At 36.7% G+C, this 20,310-nt stretch overlaps 1 protein-coding gene across 4 annotated transcripts in view; it reads left to right on the top strand.

The window, feature by feature from the left end:
* RBMS3 (RNA binding motif single stranded interacting protein 3) overlaps positions 1 to 20,310 on the top strand; it is a 591,790-nt gene that overhangs the window by 521,157 nt on the left and 50,323 nt on the right. For all 4 annotated transcript variants that reach the window (XR_005556757.1, XM_039343747.1, XM_039343746.1 and 1 more), the window contains exon 11: positions 12,049 to 12,159. Coding sequence is in view for 3 of the 4 variants with exons in the window: in XM_039343747.1 (XP_039199681.1) it covers positions 12,049 to 12,159 (111 nt within the window). In the remaining variant the exon portion in view is untranslated. The remainder of the gene's footprint in view (positions 1 to 12,048; positions 12,160 to 20,310) is intronic.

Raw genomic sequence — 20,310 nt, forward strand, 5'->3', positions numbered from 1 at the left:
TGCAATGAGTATAAATCCTTCCATTCCTCACCATCCAGTCAGAGCTGAACAAGCTTATTGGATGAGATGTGAAATATCTTCAAAGAAAAACAAAGTCTAGTTGCCTCATGAAAAAAACAGCTTTGGTATAACTATGACCTGGATGACTGAGAACCTCCATAGATACTTATAGAAAACAGAAAAGTTATTCTCAAAAGACAGAAAACAATCATGTTAAATTATAATTTAATATTACATGAATAAACTTGAGAGCCTCCAACATTTAAAAACAAGAAAAACAAAGCTAATCTTTAATGTGAGGCTTACCCTATAAGTGTGTTTTGCTTTTCCAAATGAACACTGGTTCCATCTTAGAATAGTGTAAAAAAAGGTTCAAACCTTTCAGTGGGCTTTGTTGTTAAAAGCAAATTTTATTCAATATGCATGGAGATTGTATGTGTTTTGCCCAAGTGATGACTTAAACACTGTGGACAGACCTACTTACTTGTTGTTTCAGAGTTTCATTAAAGACTTTATTTTTAAGACAATTACAGTCACTTGCCAAAATATTCCTGCAACTTGAATGAGCCGAGGTGGCGCAGCAGTTAGAGTGCAGAACTGCAGGCCACTTTAGCTGACTGTGTTCAGCAGGTCAGCGGTTCAAATCTCACCGGCTCAAGGTTGACTCAGCCTTCCATCCTTCCAGGGTAGGTAAAATGAGGACCCAGATTGTTGGGGGCAATGTAAATATATATATATATACATTGCTTACTGGTGTACACCGCTTAGAGAGTGCTTGCACTTAAAGCGGTATATAAGTCTCATAAATAAATAAACAAACTTGTGGGGTTTTGATCCTGATGTCCCACACTAAAGTCCAATAAAACATATGCAACTTACACTAATGCATATATTGTAAAACAAAACTTTTCATGTATTTAAAAATATAACCTTAAATTTGTAACCCAGTACTAACACCAATAAATAAATGCTTCTCCTGATTGGAAGTAACCTGCAAGGACAATTGTTAATGAATCAGCATGAGTAAAAATGGACTATGACATTGTAGATTAGATTTAAAATCAGGTAATTTGAAAATTGAGTTTAATTTATAATGCACCAACATATTGAGGTTGCATAATGGACATTATCTTATACATTATTTTATTTTTTTGCAAATTTTAAGTATAACCATAATATTGATTTTAACTAGCATACAGTACACTTCAAACATTATTAAATGAATGCCGAACAGGAAAATCAGGTAATTGTTTACATATCAAGGTAATCTAATGGCAGTCAATTTTGGCTTGCCCATTTTCCATTATTTCTGACTCATAGGTGTATTTTGCTTGTAACAATGGCATGGTGGTGGTGGTGGTAGTGATGCCAAGTTTGTGTACTGAGTTTGAAAATATTCAGTAAAGTCTTATAGGCGTATTAAGTGCAGTTCTTTTGGAATATCCTGTTATTTTATTTCAAATATGAATAGATTTCTCTTTTGCTTTTTCTCTGGAGGATCAAGATGGAACATAAGAAAATCCCCTAAATATAACAATAATACAAAATACACTATAATATGATAAATGCATAATAAAAACCATTTGTAACAATAACATTTTATATTGTAATTATGCTTACATGCCTATTAATTATTTAAATGAGTACTTTTCCATTGAATGAATATTTTTTGTCAATGTATCATCTTCTAACAATATATTGGGAATATCTGAACACGAAATATCCTTCATATTGAATTTTACGGCAAGTGCTGCAGCTAGAGTATCAACATTCAATCTCGATTTCTCACTTGTCCAAAAATCTACATGGCTGGATTGCGCAGGGGTGGGCGGCGGAAGCAGGTGTTGTGAGCCAGGCGCTCCTGGACGGCCACGTAGGTGCGCAGGGTGAGATGGTGGCAGTGCAGGTCAGCACTGTGTAGACCACCAGCTGGCGCAGCCCATGGAAGGTCAACTGCCCGCTGTGCCCCTGCCCACAGCCGCCCTGCCAGCACCGCTGCCCTGCCGTGGAGAGCTGGCCCCGTGGCTTGCAAAGCACCAGCCGAGCCAGCTCTGGCCCTGGAACCGCCCCCCAGCACCACCGCCCACCCTGCGCATCCCTGTAGAGCCGGCCCCACGGCTTGCAAAGACAAAGCACCAGCTGTGCCAGCTCTGGCCTACAGCCACCCCCCAGCACCACCGCCCACCCTGCACATCCCTGTAGAGCAGGCCACGCGGCTCGCAAAGCACCAGCCCCACCGGCTTCGGCCCTGCAGCCACCCCCCAGCCGCCCCCCAGCACCACCACCTACCCTGTGCATCCCTGTGTAGAACCAAACAGGGAAGATCAAGAGAAACTTACCGCTCCAGTCTCCTCCAGCTATCTGCGGAACTAAGTAGGAGATGGTGTAGTTGGATAGCAGTGAGGGGTGCAAAGTTCCTGCAACTTGCACATGCAAAGTTTGCCACCTGGGTGTTTTGGTGCGCTCAGCAGCAATTCCTATCAGCTTTCAAAAGCCAATAGGGGGAGTAGCACAGCTCAGGCAAAAGTTGAAAAAAACCATCAAAAAAGGTCCCAGAACGCCTTCTGAGCGTTCTATGAGGAAAAAAAAGCCCTGCAGATAAGTCTTCAAATATAGAAAAAGAGGACATTTAGGAGGACATTTTCGAGGGAAGACAGAACTCACAAAAGGAGGACTGTCCTCCCAAAAGGAGGACGGTATATGGAAAAGGAGGACATTTAGGAGGACACTTTTTGAGGAAGGACAGAACTCAAAAAAGGAGGACTGTCCTCCCAAAAGGAGGATGGTTGGTCACCTTATCTTAAACCTCCATTCACTTTTACATTGAATTATATGAATTTAATGTTAAGATTTGCTCAGCTGAAAAGCAAATGTTACTCTGTCAAATATATGCATTATTCAAAGAAAAGAACATATGTAATTTTGTTTTCTTTAAAACTACTTGTGGAATTTGTACTTGTGATGGAAAAAATGAAACATTGATTTTTGTTTTGCTGGTTAGATAAATTTGTTGTTACATAAGTGGCTATTATTACTACTACTAGTAGTAGCAGTAGTACTACTAGTACTACTGTTACTATGTCTCTCCCTCCAGCTTATTCTCATAGAATAAAATATTTTTCTTGTCTGGAATGTCTTATCAAGTCTCTTTTTCTTAAGGAATTCTCAACTTTGTTAATATCCATGAAGAAAAAAATCCCTTGACTTAAAGCTCTTCTTCCTGTTTAAACCATCATCATAATAACTATTTTAGAGCTACAAAAAATAGTAAAATAAAACCACATATCTCCATCAAAGTTTTTTTAAAAAAGATATTCCACTCTTTCTTATTTAGCTTGTCTCCTTTTCCTTGTTGTTTAACAATAAAAAAAGTCTCAAAAGTAGCATGGATTTTCAAAAAGGGGTAATAGGCTGTGACTGGAAAGAACCTCTTTTCTAATAAAGATAATAATCCCATAAAATGATTAAGAAATAAAAGGCACAGTTTATTGTCCATTTGAAAAATAAATTCCCAAATGGCTGTTTTTTCAACAACCTGCCCCCAGCTAAATGGCTCATTGGCTGCTCCAAAGCACGATTCCTGAGGCTTTCTGCAGCCGCTACTGTATGGAGGATTTTGTGGGGTGATTTTAGAACTCTCCCTAAACCAAGAGAGTCATATAAACTAAAGCAAAATGTTTTCCTTCCATTAGTAAGTTGAAAAAGCCACAGTCCAGAGACAAGCCTCTCCAGGTTTGTAGTCAGTTGTCCATCTTCACAGGAAGCCTGAAAAGAAAGAATTACAGTGGGAACATAAAGGATAAGTATGGGAAAGTTCAGTTCAATGAAAGATTAAATTTGACAGCTCAGGCATGAGCAAATTGAGATGGAGTGGGATTAGATACTTTCACTCAGAAGATCACACAGTTTATTATTTAGCACATGAAAAACAAGAAAGGAATAGCATTGCTTGTAAAATTATATATCAAGAACATCACTTGACACAGTCAATTATTGGCCAAATAATATCAATTAGACTCCATAGAAAACCTTTTAACATGACAATCATCCATACAGAAAAGGAGAAGGTGGGTAAGTTTTATTATCAAGTTCAATTTAAAATTGACAGAACATGAAAGCATTGTAAACAGAATACCGCAGTTGAAAATATTAAGGAGGAAAATGTACTTGGATCCTTATGAAATTGAAATGAAACACTAGAAAAACTTAACAATTTTTGCCACTCCAATGATTTTGACATAGCTAATATTGTATTCAAAAAACCCGAAAGGATGGAATACATAGAAATCATATTGACTATATAGGTAGTCTTTGACATGCAACCACAATTGGGATCAGAATTTCCATTGTAGGCAATTTTGGGATTCAAATATGTGAACAACCGGTTCTCTATGTGGATGCCGCTTCTGGAAGGGCAACAAAAAATTAGCTACCGGTTCTGCCGAACTGGTGCAAACTGGCTGAATCCCACCACTGATTGTAAGTCATTGTGATCATAAGTCATGTTGGATCTGATTTTACAACAATTTTTACTGTGGACAGTAAGCAAATGATGCCATCATTAAGTGAATTTCCCAATCGACATTTTCCATTAATCAAAAAAAGGTCATTAAACAAATGGTTATAAGTTGAGCATTATCTCTATATTGCTAAAGTGGAAGTGAAAGAACTCAGTAATAAAATCAAAGACACAGCCAGGTGCTACAAGATCACTGATTGCTCAAGTGCAAGTACCAAATTAAGCTAAAGAAGTAGAGAAAAATCAATTTCTACAATATGATCTTGTGTATATACTCATCATTTTCAAGGGAAACATCAGGAATCATTCAGGAGTTTTGAAACTCATTAATGGAGAATCAGAGGAACTCTGAAATGAACCTAAATTGTTAAAGATGATGGTGAATCCTATTACTTTTTGCCATGTACAATTGGAAAGGTACAAGATTGAATGCAAGAATTACAAGAGAGCTTCTTTGCTAAACTTTATGAGAAGTAAAAATGAACATTTGGAAAAAGTAGTATGGCTTTTTCTGGGCAGGAAAGGAGAACTCTAGATCAGATGTTTGTTCTTCATCAAGTTACTGAGAGATGTATTAATGTTAAGGAAGAAAATGTTATAATACACTTGTTGGTTTATAGAAAATATATGAGAAATGATATAGGCTTGAACTGTGGGATTTTGGGGCAAATATGGATTAGTTTCCGAATGCTATAAAAACTATAATAAGCAGAGTAAAACATAAATGAGAATAAATTGAATTTTTAGTGAATAATTCATTAATAAGCACTAAGACAAGGATTTTGATATCCCTCTAGTTGTTTAAAACATCCAAGAATAAATAAATAAGGAATAATTGTAGTGACATTAGAGATATGTTGGTGGAAGGTATGTCTGCATTTTGTATGCAGACAATCCTATGTAGTTGGCTGAAAACTTAAATGATATACAGAAATATTAAAGGTATCATGCAATTGGGAGAATGATTTTATAAATGCTTGTATTAAAAATTAAGATATTTCTATATAACAGAGAAAATAAAGTAAACAATAACACAGTAGTCCAAATGGCAAGAATAAGCTCAAGCAGATGAGTTTTGTACTTCACAAAATGTTTCTAAAACAAAGGAAAATGGATGAAGAGAATTTAAAGCATGTATATACTGTCAGACACGTTGTGTTTTGTATGTGTATGTCTGCTGTGAGAAATAAATGTTCATTGGAAGAAATGTTATGTGGAATTGCAGATGTCACGAGACACATAAAAGTAAGTTGAACGCGGACTTCCGGTTCCTGCGACCAGTGTAATCATCTGAGAGATTAGGGATGTTGAGCTCAACTGAGTTTCTTCCTGTTTGGGGACCCTAAATGGGCCAGAAGCCACCCTGGAGAGGTGGCAATGAAGGAAGGTAGTCCCAGGGACCTAGGAGAGACGGTGGTCTCCCCGATTGGTCCAGGAGAACCTCTCAGAAACCAACAGGAGAAAGGCTAATTAACTCCATTGTCTAGCCCCAGCTGCAAGCAACAGAAGTCAAAAGCTCTACTTAAGCTGATTGTGAACAGTGCGTTTGAAGCTGGGTAAGAACTGATTTTCTCTATCCTACTTATTTTCCTGAAAAAGAGAACTCCCAAAAAGCAAAAATACCTCCGAGAGTGAAAAGGGAAGGGGTTTTCTTCCCACCCTTTTGGCTATTGGAAGCAGCGAATCTAATTTTTTAAGGAGGAAAAAATTGAATCTTTTAAGGAGGAAAAAGACTAGAAAGAATTGAAAAATGACCCAACGCTGACACCTACTGGTGGATGAGGACTATAAAATCTCTGCCTGTGGCCTTCAAAGTCTTAATAAATACAGCTGTTTAGATAAAGTGAGATTTACAGAAAAATGTATGCTTTACAAGAGGAAATATATGATAAGCTGCAAGCAATTCAAAGAACAATGATTTCAAACCACTAAGAAATACAAAACAAACTTGATAAATCAACTTATCCCCAATTTAATTTTACTCCAAAAATACCCCCAGGAGAATACAGCAGAGATGACTGAATATAAACCTGAGGATAAAGACTTAAAGATGGACTTCTATAATATAAAAGAGTATGATTTAATTCAAGTGGAAGAAAAGACAACTTATATTTCAACATCGAGACAAAAAGTGACAAAAGAAATGGAGAGAAAAGGAAAAAAGAAGATTTCTAATAAAAAGAAGTGGGCAAATGTCCATGACAGAGACATTGATTTACTCTCTAGATCAACAACAACACCTATGATCATATGGGAAAACCTTTTGATTCAGCAAAGTACATTGATTAAGAAAGACTTTGGGCAAAGAAAAAATATTAAGATGGAAATTAAGAAAATAGATGATGGGACAAATCAGAGGGAATACTTAAAAAAGAAGCATGTGTTTGAATATGGTTAAAGAAATGGAAAAATTCTGAAATATATCACTCTAAGACAGTGGTTCTCAACCTTTTTAATGCCGCGACCCCCAACTGGTCATAAGTCGAGGACTACTCAACTGGTCGTAAGTCGAGGACTACTCAACTGGTGCAGCACCATTTGCAGAATGGAACTTTTGGCGGGCTCAGCAGGGCAGAGACAACCTGGACAATTCCTATTGGCTTTTTTTTTTATTGAAAGTTTTTTAAATTTTACAAAAACAAATCCCCTCCCCATACCCCCCAACCCTTCCTTACCCTCCCCCCTCCCCAAACCTCCCAAACCCTCCCCTGGGCTTCCCAGAGCTGAGTACAGGCTTAATTAAAAAAAAACTTAAAGCACTTATAAATCCTAAACAAATCTAAATACAATCATCATTCTATATAAACTCCCTCCAAAACACAAATTTAAACATTACTTTCTTTGAATATCTATACCTATAATATAAAATCTAATCTCTCCCTCTTTCTTTATCCTAGAACAGAGAAATAAACATATAAACCTTTGTTATGCCATTAAAACTAAATACTCTTTGAATACTTAAAGTAAATACGTATTTCCTTCAATCTTCATAATCTTCTCTCCTATCAAAAGAAAAACTTAAAAAACATATAAATCCTAAACATATCTAGATACATTTAGTTAAACAAATTATTTTCTCTTAAAAATATTAATAATAATATTTAAACTTCTTATCTAAAATTTAATTAAACAATTTAACTTCTCTTAAAAATAATAATAATAATAATAATAATAATAATAAAAGAAACCAATCTTTAAACAAACTATAGTATACTCTAAACCCTTTTCATATCATTTATATTATTATCCATCATTTTATAATATACTCTAAACCTTTTCATATCATACTTATATTATTATCCCAAAACACATATATAAACATTACTTAAGACATTTTCCAAAAACATTATAAATTTTACTTCTCCCACAATCTCAATAATCTTAAACAAAATACTTAAACTTAAACTTCTTATCTAAAATTTTCATTCAGTCTCCATACTTCTATCCAGTAGCCAATTGCGTCCACTGTAAACACAAACTTCTTATCTAAAATTTTCATTCAGTATCCATAATCGTCTGTCCAATAGCCGGTTGCGTCCACTATAAACACAATCCTTATCAGTCTCTCTTGCCCATAAGCAATGAAAGAAATGCATTAAAATCTGCCCTTGAAGATCGCTCCAAAAAATTTGTAAGTCCTGGTTCTCCCACAAGCTCAGGAATCAATACCTGTGAAACTTCCTCAACCTCCTTCTGTTGGTCTTTCTCTTTACGTTTATATGTTACTTTTTCTTTACATTTATATGTTGCACAAGTCTCAGGAACCAATACCTGTGAAGCTTCCTCAACCGCCTTTTCTATACGTTTATATGTTGGACAAGTTGTCTTCTGGTCTTTCATCTCTTGTAGAACTTCCTTGAGCTTCTTCTGTTGATCCTTATCTTTACAGTTGTATGTTGCACAGGTTATCTTCTGCTCCTCCATCTCTACTTGTTGAGGCCTCCCATTTTTAATTAATATAGGCTCTTCAGACTGCAGTTCTGGCATTAAAGGTTGCTCCAAAGAATTTATAAATCCTACTTCTCCCGCAAATTCAGGAACCAATACTTGTGGAACTTCCTTAAACTTCTTCTGTTGACCCTTGTCTTTACAATTATATGTTGCACAGGTTGTCTTCTGCTCCTCCAACTCTGCTTGTTGAGGCCCCTCAAACTGAAGTTTCCCAATTTTCATAATTCTAAGCACTTCTGGCTGCAATTCTGCCTTTTTTTCTTCCAAAGCTTTAACATAATAGGTGACGATGAGCTTACCCCCAGGACCGAAGTATAAAAATCTTTTGCTTTAAAAACAGTATTAAGACTATAACGTATCCCCAGGTAGCTCACCACCATTCCAGTCGGAACATCCCATCTAAACAAAATTTGTCTCTTTTTAAGTTCGTCTGCTAAAAAAGCAAACTCCTTTCTTCTTCTTAAATTTTTTGGTGGGATCTCCTTTAAAATTATAACATCTTGTGAAGCAATTTGAAACCTCTTCTTATAAAAAGCTTGTATAATTTCATTGCGCAAGGATCTTTTCCCAAAGTAAATTACCACATCTCTTGGCAAGTTCTTTTGCTCTGCCACCACAGAGTTAACTCTAAATGTCTGATCAATTCCACTAAGTATTTCCTCTTCTTCTCTATTCAGAATCAGAGCAAAGTCCTTTGCCACCATCTCTCTCAAATCTCCTTGCACAGACTCATGTAAACCTCTGATTCTTAAAGCATATTCCATTTGTTTATACTGAAGCATAAGAACCTCATCCTGAAAGTTTTTTATCTCTTTTTCCATACTTTCAAATTTTTCCTCCATCAATTCCACTTTCTCTACTACTTCTTCTACACGAGAGTTCAACTTTTCAAGAACAGAGGCAACTCCTTTTAAAGTTAAAACTATCTCTTGCCTCAAAGTCTTGTTATTTTCCTCTAAAATCTCTTTCATTTCTCCCCTAATTTGAAGTATAACATCTCCCATCATATCTTGCAAGTCCTTCACCATTATTGACTGTGGCAGGGAAGAAGGTGAAGCTATTAATTTAGGTTGTTGCCCTGATGATAACACCGAAGAAGAAGCCACCTTGGAAGCTGTAGAGATTACTGGACGCTTTGGAGCCATCTTAAAAAAACTTTACTCCTTCTTAAAAATTACAAGAATTAAGCAAAAAAATTTTTTAAAAAAATATGAAATTAACTCCCTAAATTCAAAAAAAAAAAATCCTTCAAAAGGGATCATTATTAAAAAGAAAGGGGTTCAGAAAAAAAAAGAAAAAAGGAGGAGAAGAAAAAAAATAATTGAATAGAAAAAATCCGTTCCATTTTTTAAAAAGTACCAAAAAATACAAAATACAAACCACAAAAACTAAACAAAAATAATAATACTAACACTCCATTCCAATCATAAAAAAACAAAGAAGGAAAAAGGAAAGGGAAAAAAAAAACACCAAAAAGCCTGCCGGTCACCATTCTAGCTTCCCCCCCCCCCCAAAAAAAAACACTGAGAGGCTTACCGATCGCCATTTTACTTTCCCTTTCAACAAAGAGAAAAAAAAAATAAAAAGAGGGAGTATAAAAGTAAAAACAAATCTTGAAACTTGAAATCCAAATAAATCAAAGAAAGCAAAAACTAAATCCTCTACTCAGCTCTGTCCGTTTATAAAAAAAAACTCACCAGTTCTCTTTAATCACGGAGGTGTTTGCAGCGGCTCGTTTTGTCCCTAAGGACAAAAGCAGCTGGGAAGCGGAGACAGTCTGAACTCCGTGGGAGCACTCTTTTCACCCCCCAAAAGAAAAACTTGGGGGGTGCATAAGAGGCTCTACCACTATTCAGACAACTCTCTGCCCCCCCTTTGCCCGGGAGGGGGTTTTGAACCGCTGAACAGCTGATGTCTGCTGTTCATAGCGGTTCTTACACTTACCCAGGAGGACGGCTACAAAGTAGCCGCCATCGCGTGCGCAAAATCCACCGGAAGTCCCCCTATTGGCTTTTGAAAGCCAATAGAATTAGACTCTATTCAAGAGAGTCTATTCTATTGGCTTTCAAAAGCCAATAGAATAAAAGGGAGTAGCACAGCTAAGGAAAAGGGGAAAAAATGGCGGACTGTGTTGTTTGGCGACCCCTGTGAAATGGTCGTTCGATCCCAAATGGGGTCCCGACCCACAGGTTGAGAACCACTGCTCTAAGAGGGATGAAATATTTTAGATAGTTAAATGTGACTGAATTCAAGAAAAGTATATATATATAAATGCTTTGAATCGGAGTTAAGGGATTAGATGACTAGATCTATTGAATGGATTGTCTAAAGAGTAAATATATTCTTAATTATGATTAAAAAGAATAAAAAATTGATAAAATAAATGCATATTAATCTAGGAGGGATATATATTCTAAGTAGTATGTTATTTCTTATGTCCCGTTGTTTCTGCTTTTTTTCTCTTCTTTTTTATTTTTTATTTCTTTTTTGTTTCTCTTTTTTTCCCCTCTTTTTTTTTTTACTCTTTTATCTATTACTTAAAAAATATAAAAATGTGAGATGGTTTATATGGAAAAAACAGAATTAAGTCTGTCAATATAAATATAACTAATTGTTGAGAAAACCTTTACCAGTAAGAATATTTAGAATTTGGTGGAAGAAATAAACTAAAATAAGGATTGTAACAAGGCAATTCAAACGACTGGAAAGAAAAGAAATGTACTAATATGATGATTATTTTTTTAGGAATGTTGGAAAAAGTATATACCTAATTGTCATTTATTAAAACAATAAGAATTGTATTAGTTCAATGTTTAAAAAAAGGATCTTTTGGGAAAAGAGGAAATCAACTAAAATTAGTATATGGAATACAGACTAAAGAAATCAATTGTTAAGGAGTGTCTTTACAAATGTAACCCAGACAACACGCTGTTTACCAATTATTGAGTGACGTATGCTTGTTAAAAAATTAATAAAATCTATTATAAAAAAAAATAAAAGTAAGTTGAATGCTATAGGAATTGGTAATTTAAGAGTATGTGTGAAAGAAGAGTGCAGTAAAAAACAATGGATGCTTGAACTCAAAAGTGAGTAACTAGGACAAATCATATAGACAAATCAAATAAAAAAATGATTGAGGAGTGAATCACAAATATATGAAGGGAGAACCAAGAGGAAGTAGAAGATCAAAAAAACACTGATGATGTCATTACTAGCACTGATGATGTTACCTAGTTTGGGTAATGAAATGTCTGCAAGAAAATAAGTAATTCAGAGAGCACCTAGGACTCCTCAAAATCAAAAAAGTTATAGTCAGATGGAACTGATGAGCTTCTCAGAAAAAAGAGAATCGAGAAACTAAAAAATAAACAGCATGTATGAAGTATATAGACATGATAGAAATTGTGCCTGTGAAATGATGGTTTGCAAGGATATGTATAGAGAAATGTATTAGAGAAAGATTAAATTGGATTTAGTTAAATTTCCTTTTATTTATCTTTTAGTTCATGTCCTGGTTTCTTTGGCTAACTTTTTCTTATTCCTTTTCTAGACTTTGCATAATTTATGTGTATTTATAGGGTGCTGTGTTAACACCAGCAATGGATCATACAATGTCCATGCAGCCAGCAAGTATGATGGGCCCCTTGACACAACAGATGAGTCATCTTTCCTTGGGCACAACAGGAACAGTAAGTTTAGAGAATGTGCTTAAATTTCATTTTTAAATAATGCTCTTTCACTCTATAAACTCTAGCAGCCTTTCTCAATTGAAATTTTATACAAACCTACTGGGTTCAGAGAGGTTGCTAGGAGTGTTTTGAAAATAAATACATAAATACATACATACACACACACACACATACATACATACTTACATACATACATGCTAGCACTTAAATTGTGGGAATTTTGACAAAACCATTGTAAACACTGTAAAATGTGGGATGTGTAGTTAAAAAATGAATTGAACTGTGCAGTTTTCATATTTTGTGAGATTTTATGCAACAGATCCCTGAGACCTGAAAATTATTTCAAAGATTACTTCACACAAAAATGCTCTACATGGTTCTCTATTCTTAAGTACATGCCCATTTCTGTCTATTATTTGAGCATTATTAGCTAATAAAACTATAATTTGTTTCTCATTTTATATCAATTTCAATTTATCTCATATTAAATGTTGATAACAAAATGCAGAGATTGTATAAAAGTGGTTCTTGATGCACAATTGAAGATGTACAGTTTAAGATTAACATAGTTTATCAAACACAGTAATAGTAGTATTTTTCTTTGAACCATGCTGTTTCATGCTATTTTATGCTATTTTCCTACTCCAAATTATCTCAAGTTGCCATTGTGTTCCATGGGAAACTTGCAGATATCTTCATAATTTTTGAACAGTTTTCCAAATTTCATTATTGAAAATGTCATATTCATTCTGTCTATAATAATAGTAATTGTAATGTATAGAAATAACACTTCCATGGTATGATTGAAATATCTAGCCACAAAAGTCCTTATTCATACCATCTTTACTTTTGCTACAAATTTTGAGTCCAAATTTGAGATCAGACTTCAAAACAAGGACAATATAAGGCAGTCTATGAAAGATCTTAAAGTCACTGTTTTGGAAAAAGTAAAATTGCTGAATTAAAGATTTTCAGGCAATCTCAGAATGTCTCAAGAAATATAGTACATTTCTAACACATTACAATTGTGAATTGATGAGATGCTTGTAATCTGTTTCACATGCAACTTCCACCTTTATAATCAGCCTGCCTCCATCTTGTCTTACCCCAGTTTAAAACCTGAATCAGTATGTCACTCAGTATTAGATGAAGTAAATTGTAGCTTATGAAAGCTTATGCTTTTAAATGAACTTTGTCCAAAAAGTTACTACCTCCAGAGACTAACATGGCTTTTCTTCTACCATACCACGTATGAAATTTTTGCTTCATTATCCATATACAATGTGTACAAACATATAATTTGCATTTCTTTTTCAGAAATTGTGTGTGGCATAGCATATTGAACTCCAAGAGTATGCAGTTGGTTAGTGTGAACTTTAATGATGGCGTTAAATTCTTGTTTTAGACTAGAGTGTTTTTGTCAACTATAGAAGGACTAAGTTGATTATGGTATGTGAAGGAAGTACTAAATTGATTAAAATATTGTCAGTAACTATAATAAAATTAGATTTTCTTTAACTTTTTCCTGTCAGCAAATATGGGCAACAGACCTGTCCAGTAACCATTTTCTCTCTTTTTTCCTGTCTTTTTTACATGGCTAATTTATAGATTTGCAAGATAATGAATAGCGAGTAAGTATTTAGATTGATATATGCTGGAAGCCAAAGAGTTAATTAATGAGAGAGTTTGCTATGTCTTAGAAATTGCTAAACCATAGAATGGTGTTCATTGACAACACTACATTTGTACCAGAAAAGAATAGCAGGAACTTTATGTTTGAGTTAATTTACTGTGGGGCAAATTGTGCCACTGGTGAGGAGCTTTTTTTTAAAAAAATATTCTCCATAGGCATCATTATTTGATTGAATTCCCCTTATATCTTATGACCATTTTTAATTTAATTTTTAACTTTTCTTTATAGGCACTACTCATGTAATGCAATTAAAAGCCTTAGATTGTCTTCAGAGCTAAAGCATTTTCATTTTCATTATCACCTTTAGTAAATAGACAAAGCTTTTCATGCTTTTCAGTATTGAGTACTGCCTAAAATAAAGTCTATGGATGCTCCAACATAAGAGCTTTATTCATTTAATCAGTCAGTCAGTCAGCTTGTTTCGAGGCTGTTCAAATACATATTGATTCTGAGCAACTTATAACTAAAAAATGAAAAGGGAACAAAATATATCAAGAAAAGAAGATCACTGACAAGAAAGCAGAACCAAAAAGACCAGGTAGCAGAAACAAAGGTCAAAGCTTTCTGACTCAAGGCCTGTGACAACAACCAACTCTTTAGCAATATATGAAACTTCATGTCACCATTGTCATGTATCTCAGATAAACCTGTGTGTCTTACGGGGCCAAATCTGGTTCTTAGCTGTAGCAAGTTGTCTTTCATAAACACATAAATACAGATGTGCTAAATCCCTTCCTGTGATTTCCGCTTTCCAACTCCCTCACACTTTTCCAGGGCTACCTTTCAGCTAAGTCTTCCTCCTGTTCTACTGAATTTCCAGAGGTGTAGCTGTCCTCTCACGTGATGGGCAGGTAATTAAACAGGAAGGTAAGAGTGATGTCCTCTTCTTTCCCACTTTCCCAGGCCTTTATCTTTTATATAAATGACTCCAGTTTTTTTTTTATCCAAGATGACCTGGTATAAGCTGTCACACAGAAGTTACACTAAACATTTCCACGACCTGAGGGTCCAAACTCTCACAACTATACAGACTCAAGTTGAGTCTTACTATATTTCTCCCTATACATATTTATATGAACCAGGTTATTAGTAAAGATTAATGCACTTCAAGTGATTGACCTTGTTTAAACAAGTTGTTTTATTCATCTGAATATATTCAATTTGTCCATGTCCTCAGGTGGCATAATTTCAGCTGTCTTTGTTTTTCTTTGCCTTTTCTACTATTATAATTCGTTTATTGCTACATTACATTTGAACTTTCAAACACTTTCTTTCTTTGCAAAAGGTATTTATTATATACCCTTTTTAGTTTTAGAAGTCACTATTATTGGTTATTTTTCACAGTTCTCTCTAAGTATCCTAAAATGGTGTATTAAAAGAAAAAAGATTCCCTAGTAGACTAAAATGTTTCAATAACCTTTACACATACTGAATTACCATGAGCTCTTCTTGTACTATGTTGTGACCTTTTCTGGAATACATTATGATTGTTCACATTTTCTAGGAATTTCTTGGTCTATTAGCCAAAGTCTGCTTATGTTGGGTTATATTGAAAATCTTTGAGATTTTGAGAGCACTTTGAGAGTGCTTCTCGACTAAACTTTCAGATTTATTTTTAGGAACCATAGATTGATCACCTTTTACTGGAAATAGAATTTTTCTGACATGAAAGATTAGTCTTTCTCTTTCCCAAGCAATATAGATTTTTCTGTATAGATGATATTGGTAATCACTTTGGTGGTAGGGATGATGGTACTGTTTTAAGGCTAGCTCTTTCGATTTGGTAAAAGTTGGCTAGTTTTTTCCTAGTGTTTGTCACATTTTAATTGAAATGTAGCTTTTACTTTCCTTGTTTTTAATAGTTGTTTTAAATGAATACGAAACCTATATGTGTATGATACTTCATGGTTAATCCTACGTACATGTTCTACTCTAGGCATGAAATAAATATATAGATATGTAAGTAGAAGTAGTGTATACCTTTTTTTAATGAAAATTATCAGCACTTTTGATCAGTGACGTCATCAAAGTAAACAAACCCACGTGCTGATTACGTCAACAGGGCACAGCCCTAAAAGGAAGTGACGTGCTCAGCCCCCACCCTCCGGATGTGACGTTTTGGCCTAATCCCATCAAGATTGGCAGTCAATCCTCTGGGTACATGATTAGGTTAACCCTAGACTAATTCTATGGACATTCAAAACCAAAAAGAGCTAAGTAAAGTGAATAATTAGCAGAGGCCTGTGTTTTTGGGGAACAAGCCCTACTTTGGGGAGCTGTTAACCCTAGACTATTTCTATGGACATTCAAAACCCAAAAGAGCTAAGTGAATAATTAGCAGAGGCCTGTGTTTTTGGGAAACAAGCCCTACTTTGGGGAGCTGTGAAATAAAAAATAAAAAAAGGCTTTTTATTTCTAATCATTCTAGCCTAACGATGCTTTTAATTTTTGTGGAGTTTTAAAAATCAGTGCCTCAAAAGCTGGGGAAAAAGAAGCCCCTGAAAGGCAGCCAGAGCCTGCATTTAACCCCTTTTTTCTAAAAGATATTTTTTTCTAAAAGGTATTTATGTCTAGGTGGTTTTAAAAGCATTTCCTCGAATGCAGGGGGAAAAACAAACAAACACAGCCCCTTTTAAAACCCACAGCTGGTTTTTACCTTTGTAAAAAATCTAAACACACATATTTTGCCATTTGTACCCCGAATAAAATTTATTCTGCCCGCCTTCCCACTATAGCAAAAGACAAGGAATATTAACAGGAATTAAAATGCTCACAAGAGGCAAGCAGCCAACCAGGCTCACAAGAGGCAAGCAGCAAGCAGCCATGCCTGTCTGTCTGCTAGTAAAAAAAAAGAAGGGGTAGGCCTTGTTTGGGATGTGCCCGGGCATGTCATGCTCCCCGTGATCTGGGCATGCGCAATGCTCAAGGGCGTGTCATTGCAAGGGGCAGCGGAGTCTGTGTGAGCAGGGACATGCCTGGGCATGTCATGCTCCCCGTGATCTGGGCATGCGCAATGCTCAAGGGCGTGTCATAGCAAGGGGCAGGGGAGTTTGTGTGAGCAGGGACATGCCTGGGCATGTCATTCTCCCCGTGATCTGGGCATGCGCAATGCTCAAGGGCGTGTCATTGCAAGGGGCAGGTGAGTTTGTGTGGGCAGGCCTGAACAGCTAGCGATTTAGTCCCAGCAGTCTTTTGAAGATGGCAGCCTCTGATTCCAAAGGTGTTTTTACACCAACAGCAAAAGATAGCTTCGGACACTCTGATACAAGGCCCCAGCCAACAGAATGCAACAAAATCTGTTGCAGGGGTTATGATAAAGAAAATTTTTTATTCAGACCTGTGTTACATGGCTGTAGCATGGTGTGTTGTAACTTTAACGATGAGATGCAGAGTACTTACCGGACAGCCTGTGAAATGGTGAATGATACTACATTATCTCCCAGCAATGGTAAGTAAATATGTTTTTATTTATGATAATGTAAATGATGCTGGAGCGGATACACTGCTAACAGAATGTGCTTTATATTTTGCAGACTCTGAATTAGTAATACCTAGACAGCAAACACTTCAAGACACCCCGCTTTTAGATTCCTGTGATAATCGCCGTGGTCAGAAAGCTTCTGCAGATTTTTCTGATCTAGACTGTAACAGGGATTATGAGTTATCCCAGAGACCACACTATCTACCTTGTGAGTTAAAGAGCTGCAATTTGTGTAAAGACTGGTTTGCTTGTGACTACGGACGTGATTTATGGGGCACAGGCGGGCCAGAGTATTATAAAATAGCGTGTTATAGGCCTTTATCTTCTGATTCTGATAGTGGTGATGAGGGATATTTTTCTGATGGCGGTGCTGTGCGCCCTCTGAATTCTGTATAACCAATAAAAGACTGCGTTAATGTCAACACTTGAACATTTGTCAGTGGTCTTTCAGTATAACGATGCATGAAAAGCTTTTAAGTCGTATTTATTATACTCCGGGGTGTGTAGGGAGTTATGGAGGTGTGAATGCCCTTTTTCAGGAAGCTAGAAAACATGATAAAAACCTGACCATGAAGCAAGTCAAGACGTGGCTGTCAGGGGAAGACGCTTATACGCTTCATAAGCCTGCAAGAATTAATTTTCCTAGAAATAAAACAGTAGTGTCTGGCTTAGATCATCAATGGCAGGCTGACCTCATAGATGTCTCCAAATTTTCTAAAGAGAATCATGGAAAAAAGTACATCTTAGCAGTTATCGATGTGTTATCTAAATATGCCTGGGCCTCCCCTTTATCTGATAAAACAGGGAGGGAAGTTACATCCGCTTTCCAGAATATCTTTCAAACAGGACGTGCACCCCGAAAATTACAGACAGATGCAGGTAAAGAGTTCTTGAATATTCCACTGAAGAAACTTTTAGCACGTTACGGCATTCATCATTTTGTCACTCATAGCGAAACTAAAGCAGCCGTTATAGAGAGGTTTAATAGAACCCTAAAAAACAAACTCTGGAGATATTTCACAGCTAGAAATACCCACCGGTATGTGGACATTTTAGCAGATACTATTCAGGGGTACAATAGCTCTTACCATCGTAGCATCGGTACTGCTCCTAACACCGTAAATTTGTCTAACGAAAGGGGTGTGTGGATGAGGCTTTATGGGGCAACTTTAAAAAGAAAAAGAAAGGAAAAATGTCTTAAGATGGGGGATCATGTCAGGGTATCCAGACTGAAGGGTAAGTTTGAAAAGGGCTATCAGCAAACCTATACGGATGAGATATTCATCGTCAAAGAACTGCAGACAAGGGGGGAAAGAGCGGTGTATAGATTAAATGATTACACTGGTGACCCTGTAAAGGGGGCTTTTTACTTTGAGGAGCTCCAAAAGGTTCCTGCTGACCAACAGCGCATATACAGAATAGAGAAAATTATCCAAAAAAGAGGGCGGGGGAGACACAGAGAATTTCTAGTCAAATGGACTGGATGGCCAGAGAAGTTCAACAGTTGGGTTAAGGAGACTGAAGTACAACATCTTTGATATGGCAGAGTTTTACATCACCCTTCCCAGCAATGCGTCAGCAGCAATTTTCCCCCAAAACAGAAATTCTAATTTCACTATACAATTAGCAAGATCATTGGATCTTCCAGGGTCATGGGAAGTAGGGCTAGCAGAGATACAGTATCCGCATAGTTGGCACACATTAACTTCTCCTGGATATTTTGAAATTGCTAATGAGAGAAAGAGATGGCATTTTTCTTTGAGAAGCGGATACTATACTAGCATCCGACAACTGTTAGAAAATATGAACAAGCTTATATCAAGTGCCAAGGACGGCCCTAAGACAACCCTACAGTATGATGCAGTGGGTCGAAAAATTAACCTTAAAGGTGATGAACCGCATACCATTCTAGTTAGCGGAGAACTTGGACATCTGTTAAGTACGTTTCCTGGATTCAACACCTTATATGTTTACACAGACATTGTAGAGCTCCAGATAGTGGGTGACTACTATGTGCCATTACTGCGCTGTGTGCCTGTGCAAGGGCAAGACAACGATTTCATCACAATAACCTATGACCGTCCACATTATGTACCGGTCAGCAAACATCACATCGATACCGTTACTATAGAAATCAAAACCGACCAGGACAAAAACGTGCGTTTTTATAACGGGAAGGTGATTGTCAAGCTTCATTTTAGGCCTCGGAAAAGTGAAGGATGGTTGTAATCAAGGAGCACGGAAACCCTCAAGACTATGTGGCTTACTACAGGGCACAAGCCGGTGGAGGCCTTCCAGGCTTCCGAGGAGCCCCCATTATGTACGGGACAGGGTTAGGGGGTCTGTTCCGTGGGCTTTTTCGAAAAGCAATGCCTTTTTTGAGGCGTGGATTAGAAATCATTAAGCCGCATGTGAAATCTGCTGCCAAAAACATTGTCAGAGATGTTGCGGGGAATCTTGTATCCCAAGTTGTTGATAGGGGGCAGGCTGGATCAGGGTTGTTCATAGCCAGGAAGAATTATGCATCGGGCCCGCCTATTCCGCTTAAAAAGAAAAGACTTGTGAAAAAGGCCCGTCATACCAAGAGGAGACGTGCGCAGAAGAGGAAGCTCTGTGACAAGGAAGACATATTCTAATACAATATGTCATTTATTCATTCTGCTTCAGAGGAATGTGTTAAATCAGAACTGGATCTTTTTCAACTGGCGCCTACACAGACCAGTATTGAAAACAGTACCTATGTCGAGATCCCTCCTTTATCAGCGCTAACACCCAACGCACCCCTGGAATTTTTTATCACGGGGCATGGTGAGCATTACACGGATTTAAACAACACTCTGCTGTATGTGAGTTGCAAGATTGTAAAGGCGGATGGGACGGATATTGATGATGGGGCAAGGGTGGGCCTGACCAACTACCCTATAGCATCACTATTTAACCAGCTGGATGTTACTTTGGGAGATCGGCTCATTACACA

Source organism: Crotalus tigris, unplaced genomic scaffold (genome assembly GCF_016545835.1).
Source record: "Crotalus tigris isolate CLP2741 ecotype Arizona unplaced genomic scaffold, ASM1654583v1 scf7180000017871.4482833, whole genome shotgun sequence".
Classification (NCBI taxonomy): Eukaryota; Metazoa; Chordata; class Lepidosauria; order Squamata; family Viperidae; genus Crotalus; species Crotalus tigris.